The sequence below is a fragment of the Vicugna pacos genome, chromosome 11 (assembly GCF_048564905.1).
Source record: "Vicugna pacos chromosome 11, VicPac4, whole genome shotgun sequence".
Lineage (NCBI taxonomy): Eukaryota > Metazoa > Chordata > Mammalia > Artiodactyla > Camelidae > Vicugna > Vicugna pacos.
Genome location: NC_132997.1, coordinates 51,847,600 through 51,871,157, shown reverse-complemented (window position 1 = coordinate 51,871,157; position 23,558 = coordinate 51,847,600). Strand labels below are relative to the sequence as shown.

At 51.2% G+C, this 23,558-nt stretch overlaps 2 protein-coding genes across 4 annotated transcripts in view; one reads left to right on the top strand and one right to left on the bottom strand.

Moving 5' to 3' along the window:
* Positions 1-6,137, top strand: part of MACROH2A2 (macroH2A.2 histone) — a 42,940-nt gene extending 36,803 nt beyond the window's left edge. Inside the window, exons 8-9 of the mRNA XM_072971374.1 lie at positions 3,912-4,086; positions 5,728-6,137. Of these exons, the coding sequence (XP_072827475.1) occupies positions 3,912-4,086; positions 5,728-5,893 (341 nt within the window). The 3' untranslated portion in view covers positions 5,894-6,137. The remainder of the gene's footprint in view (positions 1-3,911; positions 4,087-5,727) is intronic.
* On the bottom strand, positions 5,961-21,208 carry AIFM2 (AIF family member 2). Of its 3 annotated transcripts, none has more exons than XM_072971372.1 (10): positions 21,051-21,208; positions 15,240-15,430; positions 14,808-14,923; positions 13,469-13,588; positions 12,697-12,789; positions 10,989-11,097; positions 9,936-10,088; positions 8,555-8,755; positions 8,098-8,272; positions 5,961-6,163 (listed from the first exon to the last, which is right to left on the bottom strand). In XM_072971372.1, the coding sequence occupies exons 2-9, from the start codon at positions 15,415-15,417 to the stop codon at positions 8,121-8,123; spliced, it is 1,122 nt and encodes a 373-aa protein (XP_072827473.1). In that variant the 5' UTR covers positions 15,418-15,430; positions 21,051-21,208; the 3' UTR covers positions 5,961-6,163; positions 8,098-8,120. The 3 variants fall into 3 exon arrangements, with proteins under 3 accessions (XP_072827473.1, XP_072827472.1, XP_072827474.1); XM_072971371.1 differs by lacking the exon at positions 5,961-6,163 and adding an exon at positions 6,507-6,766; XM_072971373.1 differs by lacking the exon at positions 5,961-6,163 and adding an exon at positions 6,507-6,797 and having other exon boundaries at positions 21,051-21,202.
* Between the last annotated feature and the right edge of the window lie 2,350 nt (positions 21,209-23,558).

The following is a 23,558-nucleotide window of genomic DNA, read 5'->3' as shown; positions in this document are numbered from 1 at the left end:
GGCTCAGGTCTTCATTCTTATGGCTGGACACTATTCCATTTGCTTATCCATTCATCACTTGGGTTGTTTCCACCTCTGGCTATTGTGAATAGTTGCTCTGGACATCTGTGTACAGGGTTTTGTTTGAATGCTTGTTTTCAAGGATATTGGCTAACTTCTTGGCAAATGGGTCTAATTTCAGCCTTGTGTCCCCACCACACCACCTCCAGTGACCATCTAGTCAGTGCCAAGTGCTGCCCTGGTGCTGGGGCTCCAAAGACAAATAAAACCCATTCCTTCCCTCAAGCACTGGACAGTCTAGGAGGAGAGACAGACAGAGAAGTGGGGCACAGAGGAGCCACGCCCTCTGCTTGGAGGAGCTGGGTAGACTCCAGGGAGGATGTGAGACCCACCTGGGTGCAGGGACATTGTGGGCAGTGAGGGCACCATGTATGAGAGGGCTCGGTCAAGGGCCAGCAGGAGAGGAAAGAAATAGCAGCCGGAGATGAGCGTGGACCTCGGGCTGTGCTAAGGGTCTGGATTTACCCCATATAGATGAGAAGGGTGCCTTTGAAAGTTGAAGCTGGGGGCTGTCATGATCAGATTTGATGGCAAGAAAAGTAGTGGGGCTTCCGGTCGAGAAAGAACAGGAGTCCACACTGCAGCCTGCACGTACCACCCCTCACACACATAGCAATGATAGGTCAATTTTCTTTTTTTAAATGGATTCTATGAACTACAAAAAATAAAAAATTAAAATTAAAAAAAAATTCTAAGAACAGCACTGAAATAGAAGATAAACACACACGTGCACAGAGATAGAAGAGCTGCAGGTGGCAGCAGCCAGGGCGGCCGTCAAAGCTGCAGGCTGGGCTCTGGGTCCGGTGATACGTAGAGCCATCAGGAGGTCAGCTCTTACCTGGTTATGGGACCAGAGTCACCTCATGCTTGGAGGGGACCAGAGCCAGGCTCATTGCTCAGAGCAAGGGCTGGATAAAACTCCCACTGCCCTTACCGGGAGCCAAAGCTCTGACCACCACCCAGGGCTACGGCTCGTGTGAAATCTGTTGTCTAGAGCAGCAAAAGGCTTGCCCAGGCCCGCAGTCGCAATGTCTACTGGCTGAGTGTCTGGATCTACCACCTCCCCTCTATGACCATGAGACGGCGCTCTGGATTGTCCATATAAGACTGGATCCTACCTGGGGGAAAGTGGGGAGGCACCCAGCAAACTTCCTGACAGGGTGGGAGGGAAGAAAAATAGCCTCTCTATGTAGAAAAAGTGCCTCCAACACAGTTCCAGAGACAGAAAGTAGAAGGTAGAGAGGCAGTACGTAAAATGATTAAGAGGTCCAAACTACCGTGTATAAGGGAAATAAGCCACAAGGATATATTGTATAGCCTGGGGAACAGAGCCAATAGAGCGAATTTTTTATGATAAATTTAAATGGAGTGTAATCTATAAAAATGTGGAATCACTATGCTGCATACCTGAAACTAATGTTGTAAATCAGCTATACCTCAACTGAGAAAAAGATCATGGCTGAGAATTTTCCAGAATGAAACCCAGAGTCCTCAGGTTGAAAAAACATTGAGATATTAAATCAGAATAAATACTGGCCTATCGTAGTGACATTTCCAAAGTTCAAAAATCAAGGGAAACCTGAGAAGCCACCTAAGGAAAGGCAGAGCTTTTGCAAAGATGGTTCTTCTGACAGTGGACTTCTCAGCAGCAGCAAAGGATGCTTGGAGATGGAAAAGAAGTATCTTCAAAGCACTAAGGGGAAAACTAAACCAAGAAGTACACATTTTACTTTGTTATTGTTCAAGACGGAGGGTGAAAGATGTAGGATTTCAGAGAGACAGAAGTTGAGTCAGAAGTCCACAGACCCTTGCTGAAAGGACTACAGAGGCCTCACTGGGAGAAATGGAAGTAAATCTAGAAGGAAGGAGAGGGCTGCAGAAAACAAGTATGAGCTAAGAAATTGAGGCACCATCTGTTAGGGCTAAGTATTCAGGGCCAGTCAGCAGCAGCTCCCTGGGAAGAAGGGATTGGTGAGGGTGAATCTGGAAGAGGGGAGACGGTCCATCAGGGTCTAACATTACATTTCATTTAGTTCCAAAACACCATCGGTTGTAAGAGATTCCCTGCTTGTAAGAAAGAATCAATTTCCAAGGTGGGGTGTCTAATAGGAGACCCCACATAAAACTAGGACATGTTCAGTTTAAGAGAGAGCAAGACATGAACACACCGTGCAGAAAGGGCAGCAGGTCTATCCCTTGACCTTGGCATTGGGCGGACTTGGTGGGAGAAATTTGAACCACAAGCTGGTACTCCTGTGGATTTGCAGCCAAATCCAGTGAGGCCCAAAAACCAGGCAGGGAAGTTAATGGGATGTGACCTGGGTCTGGTAGGGTCCCCAGTTGACATAGAAGCAAATGCAACTTCTCTCTGGAAGGACTCAGCTCAATCCAGGCCCACAGTGATTGTAAGATGCATCCTGATTCCAGCCGGGACACTGGATGAGACAGGGGTGGGAGGTGGCGATGGAAGTGAAGCAGACGGGCCTGGAATGGGAGAGTCAGGGGACACTGACGGGTGGTGCCGGTGGCAGAGATGGAGACTCAGGCTTTGGGAGTGAATGATGATTTTGCTGGGCACCTGGGGACCTTTGCTACACTCGGCTCCTTGAGTGGCACAGAGCCCCAGCTCCACTATGTAGGTGGCTTAGGGGCCAGCAGCACAGGGCTGCAGCCAAAGTGGCCCCAAGGGACTGGAGAGTGGCCAGTGGATCAGACCAAACCTCTCCTGCAGGGATCGACAGCCACAGGGACTTACCTAGAGCTCCTCATTATCAGCTCTGTCGCTGATGGGAAATAGGTTTGGGGGAATAAAAAATAAAAGCAAGGAATGTGAACTGAACTTATGAGACAAGGTGGGCATAATCCAATTTCACAACCCATTTTGAACACCTACTCCTGTCAGGCTCCTCGGGTATGTAGAGATGATCAAAAGACAATCCCTGACTGAGGGGTGCACAACCAAGTGCAGCAGTTCTCAATCTACAGAAGGTCCTAAAATCACCAGGCACAAGTCCTGCATCAGACCTGCCAAGTCAGGATCTCAGTGTGGGTGACAGGGGAGGGCTGGTCCATTTTTTAGAAGCTGCTGTATTCATTTCCAATTGCTGTTACAACAAATTAGCACTAACTTAGTGGCCTCAAACACCACAAATGTATTCACTTAGCGTTCTGGAGGTCAGAAGTCCTCAGTGAATCTTAAACTAAAATCGAGGTGCTGGCAGGGCTGGTTGCTTCTCAGAGAAGAACTTCCTTACCTGTTCCAGCGTCTAGGCCGCCACATTCCTTGGCTCCTGGATGCATCACTCCAACCTCTGCTCCATCGTCACAGCTCCTCTTCCTACCTTTGCCCTCCCTGCCTCCATCTTATTAGGACCCATGTGATTGCATTTAGGGCTCATGTGGATAGTCCAGGATAACCTCTCCAATCTCACAATCCTTCACTTAATCACATCAGCAAAGTCCCTTTTGCCACGTAAGGTAACATTCACAGGTTCCAGGACATCTGGGGGAGGCCAATCCTTGGTCTCCCAAGCCACCAGAGATGGTTCCAATGTGAACCTTTGATTAGGAATAGCCTAGAAGGCAGACCATGTGAAAGTGTGACATACTGTCACATCAGCTTTAAACGCATTTATCCAAAGCTTGTGCCTGCTGTCAAATTAATTCTGGCGTGGCTCCTACTCTCCGGTAAATGTGTGTTCCTCATTAGAAGCCCCGAAGATTGTCCAGCCAAGTTCTCTATTGCCCCCGTCCCCCACGCCTCTAAGAGGGACACAGGAGATTCGGCCTAACCCCCTGGCTAAGGTGAAGATGCAGGGAATAACCTGTGGCATTACTCTCCCCTGTCCCAGCTGCCGTCAGCCAGTCCAGCGGACTTGCAGCCAAATTTGTCATCCACTGTCACATCCCTCAGTGGGGTTCCGACAAATGTGAAGAACAGCTTGAAGAGACCATCAAAAACTGCCTGTCAGCAGCAGAGGACAAGAAGCTGAAGTCAGTGGCGTTCCCGCCCTTCCCCAGCGGCAGGTAAGATGCGCTCCCCAGGCAGGTGGCAGGGGTACTGGGTCCGATTGTCCAGCCTTCTCCCTGGGGACCAGCTGCTCCCTGACTTGGTCAATCCAGTCTGGCCATCCCAGAGGATGTGCCCAAGGGCTGCCAGCATACCCAGGCACACTGACCAGGTGATAGAGCAAGAAAGCCAGTTTCCATCCTTTCAAACACCTGGAGAAAGGCAGCTTCCGGGAGGAGAGGGAGGTAAAGTCCTCTTTTGAAAGCCTGCCATATTGAAAGCCTACGTTCCCTGTCCCTGTCTAGAACACAGGATCAGAAACACCAGGCTTCAAGGCACTTGCTCCTCAAAGTGTGGTCCACAGACGAGCAGCAGTGAGCCCACCAGGTTAGGACACAAGTCTCAGACCCCAGCCCAGACCTGCTGCCTCAGAATCCCCAGGGGCTTCCGGGGCTGCAGCTGGAGGAGCCCTGAGACTGCGGCTCTGACAAACACCCACAAAAGGGAAAGGCTCTCAGCATGGGATTGCTTTGAGGGGTTAGGAGAAATGATTGTTCTAATTGCCACAGACCCCGACTGAGCACAGGAGCAATATTTCAGGTAAATAATGAGGCTATCTGTCCTCACATGTAGCATGGCCTCTCTCCTCATGCTCACAGCCAGAGCGAGTTATTGCTTTAATTTGGAACACCCTCTCGAGAGAGGCCCCTCCGTAGCATAGTTTGATTTACACCCTGAAGACATTCTGTTGCAGGAAGCAGAGTTACGGGAAGGCAAAGAGAAAAGGAACGAGGTCTAGCTTCCTGCGGTGGTCCTGTCTCAACCTGAGCCACCAGCGCTGGGTCCGCAGGCTGACCCAAAGGCGCTGCCAGCTGAATTCTCTATGTAGCTGGGACCACGTGCAGGGATGTTCTGGGCCGGACACTACAGCCCAATAAGGAGAATTCATATCAGGCAGGCCCATCCTGGACCTGCCCAAGGGCACTTAGTGGCTGATCCCAAATGACCAGGGGTGTCACCTTGACGGCCGTGTCCCTGGTGGACAGCTCTATCATTGCATCCTGGGGCTTAGGCCTTGCCCAGAGTCATCACTGCTGAAATTATACTGGCATGTCCATAAGGGTTAGCGAGAGGAACGTGAAGTGCATGAATCAGGAATTAGGAAGATGTATTTTTGAACATACATTTTTTGCCCTTTAAGAAACTATCTGTTTTGCATGTAAACCAGTTTTGAGGAGCTAATCAAACCTGTATTTGCCTTCTTGAAGACCAGGTGTTTTAAATGCTGAGTTGGTGGTTGTAAAGCTCAGCTGGACTTGAGTCAGGCAAAGTAGGTTCAAGCACAGGGCACCGCTCACCCCAGATAGCACTATGACCATGGCTAAAATCACTGTGCCTCTCTGAGCCAGCATGGCACCAGTAAAGTGGGGACAGTGTCCCCTGCTTGCCCCCTCCCAGGATGTCCCTGACTAGGGTCAAAGGGGATCATGTGTGGGCCAGCCTGCACATGGTGAGACCCCCACCACCAGTGATAGGAACAAAGGCCTGGTGCCAAGATAAGAGGGAACCACTTTGCCCCTATACCAGGCTGAGGGCAAAGTCACACCATGGGTCCCGGGGACCAAAGTGACACCGGCTCTTCTTTTCCTTTGGTGCAGAAACTGCTTCCCCAAACAGACGGCAGCCCAGGTGACCCTCAAAGCCATCTCGGCCCACTTTGACGACTCGAGTGCATCCTCGCTGAAGAACGTCTACTTCCTGCTCTTCGACAGCGAGAGCATCGGCATCTACGTGCAGGAGATGGCCAAACTCGACACCAAGTAGCCGCCCCACACCCGCCCGGCGGGGCCACGCTTACCAACAGGAATCAGGAGCATCAAAGTCGCAGGAGCCGGGTTTCATTGTTTAAAAGGAGAGAGGAGGGGTGACGGCAGGGGAGCGGAGGGCAGCGGAAAGGGAAGCGGGTAGCAGAGGCTGCTGGAGCAGGTCCTGCCCACGGGAAGAGCCCTCTGCATTTTATATTCTCGTTAAAAAGAGCCTCAGTCCGTAATTAACCAGGTCTCCACGAGGGGTTTCTTTCCATGTGTTTTCTTCCTGTTGTTTTAGAAATTTTTTAAAAAACAGACTTCGTTTTAGATTTATAGCATTGACTTTTACACACACACAAAAATCCTTTCGAAATTCTTATAATCTTCTGTTTCTCCTTTTTGCAAGGGAAGAGGGCAGAAAAGTGAGTCGGGCTTTTTGGCTGTCTGTGTTCAGTGATGGAGAAAATCAGAAAGGCATCTCACTGGTGCTTTTCTTTCCTGTTTCAGTGCCCCCACCCCTCCCCCTGTAATATCTGTTAACTACTCCCACAAAGGTTTTGCTTCAGGCTTTTTTTTGTTGTTTTTTTTAAAGAAAAAGAAAATGAAAAGAAAAAATAAAAGATCCAGTGTCTTTCTTACAAAATATCCTTTTATTGCAACATTTCCTCAGTTTGGAGAACTGTGTCCCCATGAGTGGAAACTTCTAGAATGTTATATAACTAGAACAAGGCCTGTCGCTGTGGGGCTGAGACTCCCACTATGCTGGGCCCCAGGTCAGACAGCACAGAATGGCTTGCTTTCCTCAGGCAGCAGCTCCCAGAAAGGAAGCCTGCTTGGCCGCAGTCCACAGAAACGGAGCGCTGGGTGAAGTCTCCGCGAGGTGGCTGTCCTTTGGGGGAGAGGCACAGTCTCATTTAGGCCTGGGCAACAAAATGGAACAGACGTGGGCCACCGCCCAGACAGGACAGACCAAGAACCCTAGTGAGGCTGGTATCCCAAGGACAAGGACCCAGCGGCTACCATTAAAAGTGGACGGAGAGGGGCAGGGTGGGCAGGAGTAGGGCCTGAATTTATTCAGATGAATTCGTCAACCACTTCTGCCATAGAGATATCACCATGTGTTCCAGAATAAGCTTGTCCTGGTTGGAAGTCCTCTCCCAGATAGAGGAGTCATTTTTATACCTTAACTTGACAGGTTGCAGGCATTATTGCCACATGGCTGGGTCTCCAGATAAGTGACGTTGGGGTCGGCCAGAAAACCAGAAGCACAGAACCACCAAGGTTCCCACGGGGCCCCCCGCCCCCAGCACCAGCTAGAGTTTTATCACTTACAAATTTGCCTGTGATCGTAGCCGGGAAGCACATGGATTCGCATGCTGGACCCCACCGCCCCGCTCCCTGAACTAGCCAGAGGGCAACCCACCAACGATCATGCTAACTCAGCTGCCTTCCCTGAAACACCTCTGGCAGCTGGCAGGCCAGGCTTCCGTCTTCACCTGTCAGCTTTGTAAAAACTCACTCTCCGTTAGGATGGAATAACCAGGAGGAAATTGTATCTAACTCTTTTTAAGTGTAACCTATGGTATATATTCAGGATCTAAAAATGGAAATACAGAAAGTCTCATGAAGTTCAAAGACTGTAGGGACCAGCAGTTTAAAACTAGGCTCCTGTTAACAACCTGAGTGTTGCAGAATTCCTCACCTCCTGATGAGATGGGAGAGACTGGGATGCAGGCCGCCTCTCCATCCGGGTCCCCTTCCTTGGCTGGTGTCCTTGTGCAGACCCTCCTTCCTGCCCTCACAGACAGGGAGACCTTTCCTGCCACCAAGAGACTGAGATCCCTCCCCTGCTTAGAGCTCTGAATGCTACACTCCATCAGTGCGTGCACATACACATACATTCAAGAGGAGCCTGGGGCGGAGAAGGTGGGCTGTGCCCTCCTCAGGACCAAGTGAACCCTTCAGCCAGCACAAGTGCAAGCCAACCTTTTAAAACCCAGACAGACTCCTTTAGGGATATCCTTTTTAATGACAGTCTCTCTCCCTCCTCTCTCTCTCTCTTTCTCTCTCACTCCCCCCTCCCCCGTTTTTGGTTTTCTGTAAGTTGCGATTCTGGTCAGTACATCACTGGCATCTTACTCCAGGAAAAGATTTTGCCCTTTGGCATTTGTCAAGAGGGTACCATCTGTCAAGAAATCCGTTCAATGGCAGCAGTGGTACCTGTCTGTCGCCCAGCCTCTACATCAGGGTGGAGACTGCCGCATGGTTTTCCAGCTTGAGGAGATGAACAGGTCCCGGCTCTTGGCCAGCCGCACCATGAGCCGCCCCACGTAGAAGCCACTGATCTGGCCCACACCGTCATTTCTCCCCATGGCCAGGAGGAACGTTAGTGCACCTGCGGAGCAGAGATGAGCACAAACTAGAATCCTGCTCACTGTTTGAGGGCCTGCAACTCCCACAGCACAAACCCTTCCTGGGGCCTTTGGTGTCAGGACAAGCAAATGCATGAGGCTTTCAGGAAGGCAGGCATGTCCCTGACTTTTTTATCTAGAGCCCCAGGGGGGAGGGAGGTTTCTGTCCCCAGCTTTGAGAGTTTGTTCCAGTGGTCAAGCCCACAAAGGCTTCACCATGTCTAACCCTAACTCTTAAAACAGTACCACGTGTGGGGCTTCCTGACCTGGCCTGTAGGCTTTGAGAGGCCTCTGCTTCATGGAGTTGATGATGTTGGCCACGGCGACATTGGCATGAAGGCCGGCATGATAGGCCATCTTGGGCTCCTTCACATCAGCGCAGTCACCGATGGCGTAGACATGGCTGCAGCCCTCCACCTGGAGATACTCGTTCACTTTCAGGGCACCATTACTGGCCAGACCGTCATCTGCCAGGCAAAACCAGCCCGAAACCAAGAATCTAAGCTGCCATGGGAAGTGGCCACCAGAACGTGAGGAAGATGGGCTGGTCCAACCACCCTCCAAAGGCACATCTTCACGAGGCAAGCCTCCCGCCTGGTTTATTTCTGCCTGAAGTCCCCACCTCAGAACTCCTCCTGCAGAGGTGAGCTTACTATTCCAGGGTGTAAACTGGTCAGAAAGACCAGCAAGTGTCATTTCATATAATGCACATAACTCTTTATAAGTCACCACAATTAACAATGATTCACTTACGATGATTAAGTTAGAACTTAGTCAAATCTTAATTTCCTTTGGAATGTGGATCAGATTTTTAAAATAAATACAGGGCTTTAATAAATGATAAACTTTTCTTTTTAAGGGACTTAAAAGAATTTATCTTTGAAAATATAACACTAGGACAACTAGGTGTTAAATTCTGGGATCTCTGTACATTATAAGCCCTTGATCCCAGCCCCACACATGGTCTGGACTAGCTTCCTTCTTCTGGGATTGGATAATTCTTTCCTGCCAGACACTTAGCAGGAGCTCCTTGTCCAGCAAACATACTCAGGAGTAACTGATGGGGACCTGTCGACACAGCTACCACAGGGCCTCCAGGTCACAGGTGGAGCTACCAGCCCAGCTCCCCTCACCCCAAGTCAGCTAAATAGTTCAATATTGAGCTTTAAGAACATGAGGCCACATTATTGCCCTACTCCCCATGATCATTCCAAGCTCAAGTGGCCAAATGTTTGGATCAGGGTTTGGGAAGAGCAGCACACCTGTGAACAGACAAAGGCCTGACCCAGGAATTTCCTCTGTATCTCTGTTCTAAGGAAAGTAACAAAACCAATCTTTTTTGTCTCTCTGATATCTATTTCCATCTCTCACCACAAGGGGGCAGGACCCGATTTTGGAAGAGTCTGGTCACTTTAGCCACAGTGGGTTAAGCCACGTCACCATAGCTGAGGGGAGCCCAGCAGGAGTGGACCAGAACCTGAATTTAAAGTCTACTGTCACTATTCAGAAGAGACCACATGAGCTGCTGGGATGGAGGGGGAAGAGCAGGGCACTGATTCCTGGGGGAGAGGCCTGCAGGGCCTTCTCAGGGGCTGGAGAGTGAGAAGGCAGCCTGGGGAGAGGGCCACGGCTCGGCCTCCTGCTTACCAAACGCGCTGCGGTAGGCCGAACTGTTGATCTTGATACCATTGCAGACGATCACCAGGTTGGCGGCCACCTCCGTGCCTTTGTCCGTCTGCACCTTGATGCACTCTCGATACTCATTGAGAGGCAGCTCCTCCAGGTTGCTCACCCGCTCACCTGTCAGGGGAGGCCTGTGACCAGGAGGCTGGCAGAGGGTGGGCACATCACCAAGGCTGGGCCCAAGCCAGAGTTGGCCTGGGGGCTGGAGACCTGTCCGCTCTGCTGCCCCGAGAAGCACAGCCTGAGCTTCTGGCCCCAAAGGACCCAATGGGAGGAAAGTTCCAAGAAGCAACTTGGGGAAGTGCGGCTGAGTTTCCCAAGAGGTTCTGGGAAAAGCTATTCGAGGAAGACTTCAACCACGCCTCCCTGAATGTCCACTCCACCAGCCTCGCCAGGCAAGATGAGCCCGCCAGGCCCACCACCAACAGGGAAAAGCAAGGGAAGTCGACAGCCAGCCCACGGTCCTCGCTGCCCGGAATGCAGGTGGGCATAGTGCTGCACAGCCGCTCCTGTGGAGCCCAGAAGCCGGGGGGCTCACACAGAGCAGACACCTCACACTCCCTGCAGGTGAGCCCCGTGAAGTGGGAGGGAGTAGGGGTTCACACCACTGGGCCTAGAGCCCCACCGAAACATGCTGGATAGTTCTCTTCCCTCCTGCTCTGGACAAAAGCCACACTCATCACCACCCTCGAAATACAAACAAAAATACCTATTCTCTCTACCAAAGAGATACCATAATTCAGGTCAAATCTTTTATATGACTTTTTAAACCATTCAACAAATGGCTACCACCTGTCCTGTGTCCAGAGCAACAGCCAGAAAGTGCTGCCTCCATGACAGGGAAATCCCGTACGTGCCAGGGCCTCTGTCCTGCCCGGGGACAGACACCTCCAGCTGGATGGCAAGGCCAGACAGGCTTTGCTGCCTAACTGCAGGACACAGAGAGCCCGGGGGTGAGCGTGGCCACTCTCCGGCCAGGGCCAGAGACTGCCAGGTCAGGGGAGGACCTGCACATACTCAGCAGCAGCTGCACGCCTTTCCGGAGCAGGATCTCCTTGGCTTCCTGCCGGACACAGGGAAGGAGCTCCTTGTCAGCGAGGGCCATTTGCGAGTGAATGAGAGTGACCTGGGGACAAATGACCACAGGGCAGATGAGAAGCCACTGAGTCCTGTGCTCACACAAAGAGTCTTGAAAACACATGAGCCCCACTCCCATACCGCCATCCCCACCTCCTCCCACACCTCCAGTTTACAGGTGAGGAAACTGAAGCCCCAGAGAAGTAATCTGCCCAATGCCAGAAGCAGTTAATGGCGAGCTGGGCTGGAGCCCGCATTTTTAGGGTAGGATTCTTTCAGATGTGCCCGTGCTCCACAACACACACTCACCTAGGGCCATGTGGAAAACGATTTTCAAGCATCCTTGGGCACTTATAATTATACAGTCTATACAGAAGCCATTGATATTCTAACTGTAAGTCAGGCTGACATTTACATTAAAAGTTGGTTCTAAAACTGGTGTTTCCAGGCATGTCTGTTAGCTGTCTGGGTCAGCACAGAGAAGTGTAGGCAGCCTAGAGTGATGCTCAAAGCTTGGGCTTTGCAATTAGACCACCTGGATTGAAATCCCATCTCAGATACCCACTTGGACATCTCCCAGATACTCAGTAAGGTGGCTCACACTCTTAGGAATTTTGTAATGATGAAATGAGAAAATATGCGAAAAGCATGTAACTCAGCATATACTGAGTCCTTAATAAAGGGTGGCTACTATTACTCTTATTTGTCTATTAATTATAAACATACAAAAGTTATACTGAGTTATTTGCTACTTCAGGCTGGTCTTTACCCCATAAATCAAAATTAATAAACTTCTACATCAACCACTCATAATAATGTCCAATAATTGGTCAGAGACAGCCATATAATTGAATTAGCCCATATTGATCTTACTTTTCAAACCAATCTGCCTCTCCCTAGAGAAAAAGAACCAGCCAGCAGCTCCTTGTGGCTCCCACAAGCTGATCTGGCATCAGCTGCAGGCAAGCTCTTGCCTCAAGGACCAACAACTGCTGATCATCACTTAGCCCTCAGCCCTCAGCGGGGCCTTTACCGCCTGCCCCGATGTCCCTTTCTCTGCAGGGTGCCAGCAGGTTCTCTAACCCTCCATCACTAAAAGGGAGCAGGGACACCCTCCTGTAGGCCATAGGCAGTGCTGACAGTCCTTCCTCAGCATGGGCTGTGAGGGGTGCACTGTGACGTCCCCCTGTGTACTGTCTAGGGCAAGGGCAACTGTCTCAAAGACCAAAAGGCTGCTGCTTGCCCCAGACAAAACACCAATGAGAGTATCTTTGACCAAGCTGGTTGTCAGCAAAAAGAGGTAATCAAATTCTATGTTTCTATTGCAAAGGCCGGAACACTGCAGGGGACACAGAGGTCAACTTTTCACAAGGTATTCACCCTGGGTGTGCTCCTCCGGGTTGGACCAGAGGACAGGACCCCTCACTGAACTAAGACACACCCTGGCTCTCCAGGAAGATTTCCCGGCAGAATGGGACTTTTGGGGATCCCCCAGTGCAGAGAGCAGGAGACGGGATACACACACTTCCACTTTATGTTGACACAGCGCTGCCTCCCAGGCCCTGAGAAAATTCTGACATTCATCAGACAAAAAGAAGCCGGCTTCTGGGAGTTCGGCGCCAAGGCCGCTTGCCCACTTCTTTCTCACCTCTTTCTCAGGGTATTCTGTTTTAATCTCTGCTGCCATCTCCACTCCTGCAGAGCCTCCTCCTACCACCACAATGGACTGTGAGCGCTGGACCTGGAGGAGGAAATGGAAAGTGCACCCTCAAATTCACCCCGCTTCGGGGTTCAGCCTTGGGAGTGGGTTCCTCGGTCAGAGAAGCACAGAGAACCTTTTCCAAGTTCAGAGTCCAAATGTGCTTCCTCGGGACCAGGCTCTTGCTGGGTGTTTCCCTGCATTTCTCACTTGATTCTCACAACAGCCCCAAGAGGCAGGTACCACCACCTGCCCACTTGCAGATGTCCCTGGCCCAGGTCTGAGTTCAAGGCTGAGTTCCTAACCTCCACTCTAATGTCTGCTCAAGACTGCACAAGAGGCTCCTCAGACCTGGCCCCAAGCATGCAGCTGCAGCCCCTGGGGACCCTTCTTCGGGTCTCCAGATCCCCTCTGCAGACCCCCATGAGAACTGGCTGAGACACGGACCCAAGCCTGCTCTACAAAACCAAAGCACCATGCAAACGGGGGCCCCAGGGGACAAGTGGGGGGACACACCAATCACTGTGTGAGCAGGTCTCAGTGCTCATTCCAGACTTCAGGACAGGTCCAAAGGTCTTACCCCAGAGCCTCTTCCTGGAAACTCCCCACCTTTACAGGGCTGCTGCAGCCCCAGACACGGCACCCCGACAGCTGTTCCACTCTCCCGGGGGCCAGCCTGGTCTGCCCTCACTGCCTCATCCTCAGTCAGCAGGCAGCTCACCTGTGTCACCATGTCCTCATAGGCCTGGATGGCGACCTGCTGGCTGGAAACCTGGTTAAACTTGCCCGGGAAGAGCCCGGTGCTGCCCGTGGCCAGGATGAGATGTGAGAAGCGCAGGGCCTGCAAGGGGCCAGGAAAAGAAAGGTGAGGGCAGGCCTGGGCCTCTGCATCCAACCCAGGTACCACCGCGCAGGGAGCACCAAGAGGGGGAGGACTCCTTGGAGGGGAGCAAACCTATCAACTGGTTAGGCCAAGAAGTGGCATTAGAACCCAGGAAATACCCAAGGAAGCAGGGAGTAGGAAACGATCTGTGGGGACTAAGCAGGTTTCTAGCTCCCAATGTGGAGTTAGTTTAGAATCTCCCTATTATTACCATTATTTTAGACGAAACTCCCCCTGTTCCCTCAAAAAAAAAAAAAAAGGTGGGGGGAAGGAAGAAGGGAGGCAAACCCTGTTTGGAGCCTAAATATATAAATTGACCAAATTAGAGCTGCTCTGATGGGAGGTGGTGGACGGGAAGGTCTGTATCCCGCTCAGCCCCTGCTTCCCCTGTGGAGGCCTGAGACGCCCTCATTGACCCAAAATCACAGGACAAGGAAGTTCTCAGTAATCTTTCCATCTGGAGATTTCACAGCCCTAACATTAATTCAAAGAGGATTGATTCACACTAATCCGCATCCTCACTGAGAATAGGAATTGGGGCCCCTTTGTCCAGTCCCCCCTTAACTTTGAACAGAGTAGAGGGCCAGGCTGGAGGTGACCCTCAGCACGACGAGTGGGCTGGAGGCAGCTCACTGATGGGGCTCTGGTCCCACAGGAACACACCGGGCACCAAGCTTATCCTGGGGTTCAGGAACACAGAGTTGCGGGAAGAAAACCTCTGTCCCCATGACTTCCCAGTCCAGGGGATGTGGGATCGTGGAACCTACCCTTTGATTCTAGACAGCAAGGTGGCCCCCTGGGACCCTGGCTTTCAGAGAGTGGGCTCTGGGTGAAACTGTCTGGGTTCAAACCCCAGCTAAGTCTCTCCAGCTGTGGGGTCTTGGGCAAGCCTCTTTACCTCTGGGTACACTGAGGCTATTCCACCTCCCTCATGGGCTCACGGTGGGCATTGAAGGAGATCATGTAAGTCTTAAGACAGTGCCTGGCATACAAGAAAGACTCCACAAATGTCTGCACTACTCTCCTGTGGCTGCTGGGGTCCAGCCTTTGCTCAGGCACAGGGCAGGTATGGGGGACCCTCACCCCTAAGGAGACCAGCCCGTGTCCTCCCACCAGCATCCATGTCCCAGGGGCCTCCTGATGCCAGCTGAGGATGGTCACCCCCCTCTGGGTTCACCTCGCCATCCTCCAGCAGCACAGTCTGATTCTTCAGGTCTATCCCGACCACCAAGCCCTGCCGGAAGTTTTCCTTGAAGGTCACCGAGTAGGAAATGAATGTCTTTTTGGCAAATCCTGGGGAACAGACACAGAGGAAGTCACAGTGTAAACCTAGGCTGCCCACAGGAAGCCAGAATAACTTTCTTGAGCTGCATACCAATAGGGGTGCCCTTGGACAAACAGCTGGGCAGTGGTACACCCCTGGGTACCCGCTAACCCCTGAAGCGCCAATCTGGGCCCCAGGTCTTCAGGGAAGGTCATACTCTGAGTTCTGGGGCCTTGATATGGTAGCTGTTTAAGACCAGTGACCCTAAATGGAGAAAACCACCTCTGACCCACAGTGGTGACAAAACCACTCTCACAAAGAAAGCCCCAGAAAGGAGCTCATTACCACTCTCCACGGAGGCCCGGAGGGCTGCTACATTGTGGTGGAAGGAGTCCTTCATGTCCACAAGCAGGAAGGGGATGTTCAGCGCCTGCAGCTGGCTGGCGGCCGCAATCCCGCCAAAGCCCCCGCCCACGATCACCACGTGCACAGCTCCCTTGTCCATCGAGACCTGGGACCCCATGTTGGACCAGGCACTGCGGGGACAGGAAGAGAGACCACATCAGATTCAGGGGGGTTCAAGGGCTGGGAGGGCTGAGGTGGGCCACGGCAAGAAAAGCCTTGAATGCCAAGACTCCATCTTTTTAAAGTATGTAATCATCTACTAATGAAATTCCAATTTTTATACAATTTGAATTAAATTCCAAAGGAACAAGGGGTATCCTAATTCCACCTCATTCCCCACAACCATCCAGTTCCCCTTCCCAAGGCATCCAATGGGCACAACCCCTCCCATCTCTGGGCCTCCATTTACCCCTTGTAATGGGAGAGAACACCTCGTAATGTCCTTGCACAGGAGATTTCTAAGACGTGGCAGCCCTCAAGATGGTCCCCAGATCTTCCCACACTTCTGCGGGCAGCTTCTGGTTGGACCTCCAGGCACTGTTCTCACTGGTATTCAAACGCCCACTGACTAATGTCTCCCCTGGGGAAGGGAACCTGGGTGAGGGAGGGGAGATCTGGCACAGGAGGTTAGAGACTGAATTTTGTTTCTCATTGGCTAACTGGTCCCCAGTGCACTCAGGTTTGTGCATTCTACTCACTTTACAAAGGAGGACGCGACAGGGCTGGGACCAAAATAAGCCCCCCAGCAGGTAGTGCTGCACTCACTGCCGCAGGCCCTGGGAAAGGCTGTCCAGAGCTGATCCCCCGAACATTCATCAGCCTGAATCTGCCAACTAGGCCAGGACCCAAGAGGGCCCTGGGGACCAGCAGAGGTGAGGAGGGGACACCAGGAGCCGAGCAGGGCCTGGGAATGTGGCAGGCAGTCGGGCAGGCTAGGGAGGGGGTTTATTTTACCTGCCCCTTCAGCATGGCCCCCTCTGTGCCAGCCTGCCCTGGGGGCCAGCAGCCAGCAAGGAGGTCAGGGAAACACCCAGAGAGCTCTGCTTCCAAGCTGGGGACACAGGCCCGAGAGAGGCTATCCAGCTTGTTAGGGCGAGGAGGGTCCACCGTGGACCACTCAGGGAAGCTCGAGGAGCCTTGAAAAACAGCTGGGGTCAGGGGTCTTCTCCACAGAGGGAATAGCTTAGGCCAGGAAGTCCAGCGGCAGGAAGGGAGGGGTTGGAGGGGCCCAGGGAGCAAGCTGGGGAGGGCAGGCGAAGGGGCTGGCACACACAGAGGGCTTGTCGTGCTGGGGCAGCACTCATGCCTACGTGCCATCCTGCACCCCTCACAGGGAGGATGCCCATCGAGCCCCGCACAGGCCTGAAGGGCAGCGGGTTGGCCAAAGGAGTGAAACCTCTGCTCCCTCACCCGCTCTAGGATGATAAACTAGCTTCCCCCAAAGGGCAAACTCTGGCCTCACCCAGCTAGCACACTCCTCAGCAAATTGAGTTCCAAGTGGAGAGTCTGGGGCCTGAGGGCACACCCAGTCCCAGGAGGGGAGGTGCTTTCACACTGCAAGCTGCCTGAGGTCTCTCCTGGTCTGCTCTTCTGTCTCCTCCACTGACCTCTCACACACCCACTTGGGGAACGCGGGGCTGGCGGCTCTCCAGCCCACTCCACCCCTTCTCCTTGGCAGCCTCCTTCCCCCAACACTCTTGACACCAGGCTCTCCCTTGGCTCTTCCAGCACCAGTCCTCACCCGGCCCCTGAGAGCAACTAGACTCCCCTCTGCTTGGCCATGACCTACTTCACAAGACACCCAACTGTTGGCTTAAGCCATGGACCTACACTCCCAGCTACACACTCTGTAGGGCTCAAGATGCCTGAATGCAATTGATGATGTTGAATTATATGTTCTGCATAGCAATAGTGCTGGGCAAACAGCCTCAATCAGTGGGAGACTCCATCAATCAGTGGAAACCTCCACCAAAGGAAGACTACAGGGCACACTGTTACACACCCATAAAATGGAATATTCTGGAGACATTCAGTTTTACAGTGGATGAATTTTTATGTGAAAGATTTATCCATGATTTGTTCTCATCCATAGACTACACAAGACAAAGCGTGAACCATAATGTAAACTATGGTCTTTGGGTGATGATGTCAATGTAGGTTCATCCACTGTAACAAAGGTACCACTCTGATGAGTGATGTGGATAATGGGAGAGGCTATGCATGTGCAGGGGCAGGGTGCACATAGGAAATCTCTGTGCCTCCCACTCAGTTTTGCTACAAAACTAAAACTGATCTAAAAATATAAAGTCTTTAAAAAAGAGTTTGTCCATGGTAATAGAACAGCACGTAGAGCCTGATCCCATTGTGGGCCATCAGACACAAGCATCTAGCTACAAACACACACACACATGTAATGACGACAACAGCTAGCACCCACCGCACTTTTACCAACATCTTTGCATTGAGTAGGTGGGTTTTCCCCACTTTGGAGAGAAGTTCAGTAACTTGCCCAAGTTCAGTTCTCAACAGTCTGCCCAGATCTGCGCTCTAAACCAAAATGCTAACAGTGGTCTCCAGCTGGGTGTTTTCATTGTCTTCTTTGAGCTTTTTTTTTCTTGTATTGTTAGAATAATTTTAAATAAGTGTGTCATTTTTACAGAAATAATTAAGTCTTTTTTTTAAAACGCAGGCCTCTTACCATCTAATTTTTCTAATTGAGATACTACTCACACATTATAAAATTCACTATATTTTTGGTGCAGCCACTATGGAAAACAGTATGAAGGTTCCTTAAAGAACTAAACATGGAGTTACCATATGATCCAGCAATCCCACTCCTAGGCATATATCCAGAGAAAACTCTAATTCAAAAAGATACATGCACCCTAATGTTCATAGCAGCACTATTTACAACAGCCAAGACATGGAAGCAACCATTTAGGTCCATCAACAGACTACTGGATAAAGAAGATATGTCATACACACACACACACACACACAAACACACACACAGGAATATTACTCAGCCATAAAAAATGAAACAATGCCATTAGCAGTAACATGTATGGACCTAGAGATCCATACTAAGTGAAATAAACTAGGAAGAAAAAGACAAATACCATAAGATATCACTTATATGTTGAATCTAAAATATGACACAAATGAACTTATTTACAAAACAGAAACAGACTCACAAACATAGAAAACAAACTTATGGTTACCAGGGGAGAAAGTGGTGGGGGAGGGATAAATCAGGAGTTAAGGATTAGCAGACAGAAGCTATTATATATAAAATAAACAAGGTCTTACTGTATAGCACAGGGAACTATATTTAATATCCTGAGGTGGGGAACCAACTTTACAATAAGGAACAATAATTGAGACAATAAATAAATAAAATTCACTATTTTAGAGTGTACAATCCACTGGTTCCTAGAGCATTCATAAAGTTGTGCAACCATCACCATGATCTAGTATCAGAATACTTTCATTACCCCTCAGAAAAAAACCCATATCCTTCAGCATTCACTCCCCATTCCCTCCTCCCTCCAGCCCCTAGTAATCACTATTTTCCTTCTATATCTATACATCTGCCTATTCCATAACTTTTGTGTCTGGCTTCTTTCACTGAGCACAATATTTTCAAGATTCATCCAAGCTGTAACTTGTATCAGTACTTCATTTCTTTTTATGACTGAGTAATATTCCATTGTATGGAGAGACCACATTTTGTTTATCCATTTGTCAGCTGATGGGCATTTGGGTTGCTTCCACTTTTTGGCTAATATGAATAATGCTTCTGTGAACATCTGTGTACAACTTTTTGTGTGAACAAAAAATTCTCTTGAGTATACACCTAGCAGTGGCATTGCTGGGTCCTAAGGTAACTCTAGATCTAACTTTTTTGAAGAACTGCCAAACCCACCATCTGATTTTACTAAGCATCAAGCTGAGAGAGTGAGCACAGAGAATCTTAACTAAACCTGCCCAGATTCAGGAATGGTAGCATAGAAAAAGGTCCCCAAGAACAAATCCTAACTGTCCAGCAACTCCTAAGTAATTTTACTTTTACCCTCCAACACACACACACACAATCTGGTTTACTGAAGTAAATCGTTTTCTCTGACAAGGACAACCAGCCTGATCCCAGGAGGATTTTTCTCCACTAATACAGACAAAGGGCTTTTAGGAATCTACTGAAAAACGAGGAAGTTACATTTATGCCAAAGCTGTGGCTTTCCATGCCTCGGAAGACATACAGCTGGAACCACATGGACTCTGATCAAAGCAAGGATAGTCATAGCCCCAAAATTGCTGTATAGAGATTACAAATAAAACACGCAGCGTTTGAGTGGTCCCTGGTTACGCTGAAGATAGTTTTCCACAGCTGTGTTTCCAAAGTGGCCGTTCTGGATGAGAGGGTCCTGAAGTGACTCAAAGCTGCATGAACACACCCTCCACTCGGGGAAGGTAGAGGGGTGGGTGACCTCCCTCACCTGACACCAGGGACCAGGTTGAGAGTGGGCATTCTATGGCTAGCCCTCCCAGGGAACACATGCTGAATAAAACCCAAAAGACCAATTTCTGAAAGGGACTGAAGAGGGGCTGTCCTTCCACACCCCAGGAGAGGGCAGCTCTGGGCAGACAGGCTTATTCAGGTGTCATATATGCTCCGGTACCAGAACCTAATGTCCTTTAACATCCCCACAGTCTGCTCACCACCTGTGCCTGGACTCTGGCTTTCTCATTTCACCACCAGACACAAAGATTAGGCTGGTCCTGGAAGGCATCCACTCCACCCAGATCCTCACTTAGCGGCTGAGCAGTCCTGAGCGAGGCCTGGTGCAGACGGGCCTCAGTCACCTCCTTTGAAATGGAGACCCTCCAGAAGTGAGGGTTACACACAGTTCTCTTTCGAGGGCTCTGAGAGCTTGGGGCAGGTACACACACGAACCCAAGCAGACCTCTTTGATATTTTACATATTTACATATTTTATATGTTGGCCTTTGTACACAAGGAGCAGAGCTGGGACACCTGGAAGCCACTTCCCAAACTATGTCTGACCCTCTGCCCTGTGCCCATCCTCCTGCGGAACCATCAGCTCCAAGAGCCTCTTACGTCCCCACCCTCGCCGCACAACCAAGGGTCAAAGGGAGTCTAATTGTAGGGGGAAGGCAAGATGCGTTTAGTGGGTGCTGTTGAAAGAAAAGCGCCCAACATCAGCAGTTCTCGGTGGATTTCAGGAGTCCTGGGTTTCACCCCCGGTCCCATCAGAGTTAGTTCGGCCACCTCTGACCTTCGTCGCCGTGGAACCTGGGGCTTCGTGGAGAAGCGGACCTCCCAGCGCACCCCGGAGTCTATGGGCACTAGGTAACCCCCGGCACTTTCCTCCTGGAGACAGGCTTTTTCCTCCTGCCGTGTGACATCGTTTTCGGTCCGCCCGCGCGGCAGCTTCCACCATCCTAAGGCGATCCTTGGAGCCTTCCGGGGATTTGGGGGTGGGGAGCGCTTACTTGGGAAGACTTAGCAGGGACTTCGGGGGCCGGGTTTGCTCCGTCCTCGCCGGTACCAAACCTCCCCGTTGAGTTTTGAGGGTACCGGGGTCGGAGCAGGCCTGAGCCCCGCATCCTAGACGACAGCCCTCTCCTCCCAAGGCCACACTCCGGCGCCCCGCCTTCTAGGCTGTTCCGGGCGTCTAGGGGCCCTGCAGGCGCGGGGGTCCCGGAGAGCCCGCCCGGCGCGCCCCTCACCTGCCGGCCGCCTCCTGCCGCTCCTGCTCCAGCCCGTCGCTCCCGTTGCCGCCGCCGGCCCTGTGGCCCCTCCCGGACCGGCGTGACTCGGCGCGTCGGCCCTCCAGGCTCGGCGATGCCCCCGGCGGGCCCCCCGGGAACTGCAGCCACCGGCCCCACTGGCCCGAGCGCGAACCGCCCTAACACGGAACACTTAACCCCTGCGGCGGAGGCCCGGCCGCGCGGCGCCAGCCCCTCCGACTCTGGGCAAAGTTCGGCCTGGCTTCCTGCCAGACGCCTTTACAGCCGCAGTTCCTTAGAGCGCGGGCTCCGGCCCAGAATGTGCCACCTCCGGCGGATCACCAGCCTCCTGCCTTCAAGCGTATAAATAATAAGAATGCAAACCCACTTGGCACCGCGCTGGGCGCAGGGTGGGAGTTGGAGGCCGCAGAGGGGGTTGTCAAATGTAGAACAAAACAGCCATGTTTTCTGCTTTCCTCGATAGTCTAGGCAAAGACAGATACTAAACAGCAAACACATGTTATCTCTAATTGCAGTAAGAAAGACTTGAGGCAAAGGAAGGGTGCCAAGACCTCTCTCCAAGGATGAGAAGGAGTTAGCCCTGGGAGAGAGGAAGCAGAGGGTGCTCAGGGTGTGCAAAGACAAGACGGAGAGCTGAGAGTGGGGGCTTTACAGAGGCAGCCACAGCAGAGGACAGAGTGGCCCAACATGGCAGGGTGGTACAAGCCTCCAGGCCCTGGTGAAGACTGTCCGTGTGATCCCAAGGGTAAAGGGATGCCACTGCAGGGTTTTAAGTAGAAGAGTGATGTCTGAGTTAGGTTTGAGGGTGAAAAGGTGGGGGAATGGGAGGCCTTCCTGAAACTGGGAAAACTAGGTAGAAAGAGAATCCAGAGCAAAAAAGAAAGTACCTGGACTCGGACCTGGTGAGAAACGTACTGATGCAGACTGCAACCCGGGGGTAGCATCAAGCCAATCTGGTGACAAAGCATTGTAGAAAAGATTCAACAGGACCGTTCATGTGAAGTGTGTTAGCATGGTGCCTTGCACACGGCAGCAACCAATACACAGCAGCCATTTTTATTACAGCTGTTTCAAGTAGGCGGATTAGCTTGCCCAAGGCTGCACACTACATTAGTTGGCAGCTTCCTGACTCAGCCCAACGCTGTTTTGAATACTGCCCTTCACCTTCTCAGTTTTCATGGACATTTATGCTAGAAGTAGCATTTCTGTACCTTTTCCAAAAGCTGTGATCAAAAGCCTTGTATCTAGTACCTCTCGTCTAGGGAGTGTCGTGATCAATTCCATTTAGAAGACACTGGTGGCCAGAATCATCTCAAGCTGGGAGAGGAACTGCTATCTTCCCCCGGGCATCCCACTCTCATTATTAGCCCACACAGCCCAGGCTTCATCTTCCAGTTCTCTGGACTCCTTGCCTCTCTTCCCATCCCAGCTGGCACCCTGGCCTGTAAATGCGGGCTGGAGGAGGGAATAGTCAGAGGTGTGGGAGTCTCCACCTCCTTCTCTCAGCCCTCAAGGCCACCAGAATGTGGGTGCAGAAAGCCCACAGGCCCTGCCTCATAGGGACCTTACAGGGAGCTACGAGTTGGCTTTGATGCTCCAGGTGCAGCGAGCCTTCATTTTGTCCTGGGCTTTGCAAAATTCCAAATAACTTTTATCTCCTTGTTTTCTTCCTGAAACCCCGAGAGGAAAGTATGGTGTGGGTTAAACTCTGACACCAAGGAGGGCCACAGCCACCTTTGATCAGCTCTTTTGGGCAGAGACCTTAGTTTGCTAGACTTTGAGTCCCCAGTGTCTGGAATTGAACTCAGTACCGGTTCCCTAGGAGTTCACTAATGTTTGTTAAAATGATTTTTCTAAATTAAGATATAATTCACATACCATAAAATTCACTGTTTAAAGTGTGCACTTCAGTGGTGTTAAGGGTATGCAACCATCACCATTATCTAACTCCAGGATATTTTCATCATTCCAAAAAGAAACCCCGTACTCAGCAGTCACTCCTCCTTCCACTCAGCCCTTGGCAACAAGAATGCTTCATTTCTGATGACACAATCCTATCGGTACCCTTAGAAACATAATAGCTAATATTTATTGAACACAAGCTAAGTCTTCAGATAGCTTCTCAAATTTACTTTGCATGTGGGTCCTCCAATCTAAGTTTTATTAATCTCCATTTCACAGATGAGGACACTGAAGCTCATGGGTTAAGAACTTAGGCAAAATCACGCAGCTAGTAGAGGAGCAGGCCCTCGACCCTAAAGCCAGAAAGCCCTTCAGCCCTTCAGCTCCCTAAGGGAGCTGGCAAAGGAGAGTCTCAATGGTGAGTCAGGCAAGCATCTGAAATGTAGTGGGCACATGCCCCGGCCCTGTGGGAGACAGAGAGGTGAGGAAGAGCACTACAGCCCGCCCATGGCAGGGACACAGCCCTGGGGCTTGGGAAGGTCAAGGGGAGTTTTGTGGAGGCACTGGGCTGGGTGGATGAAGAGG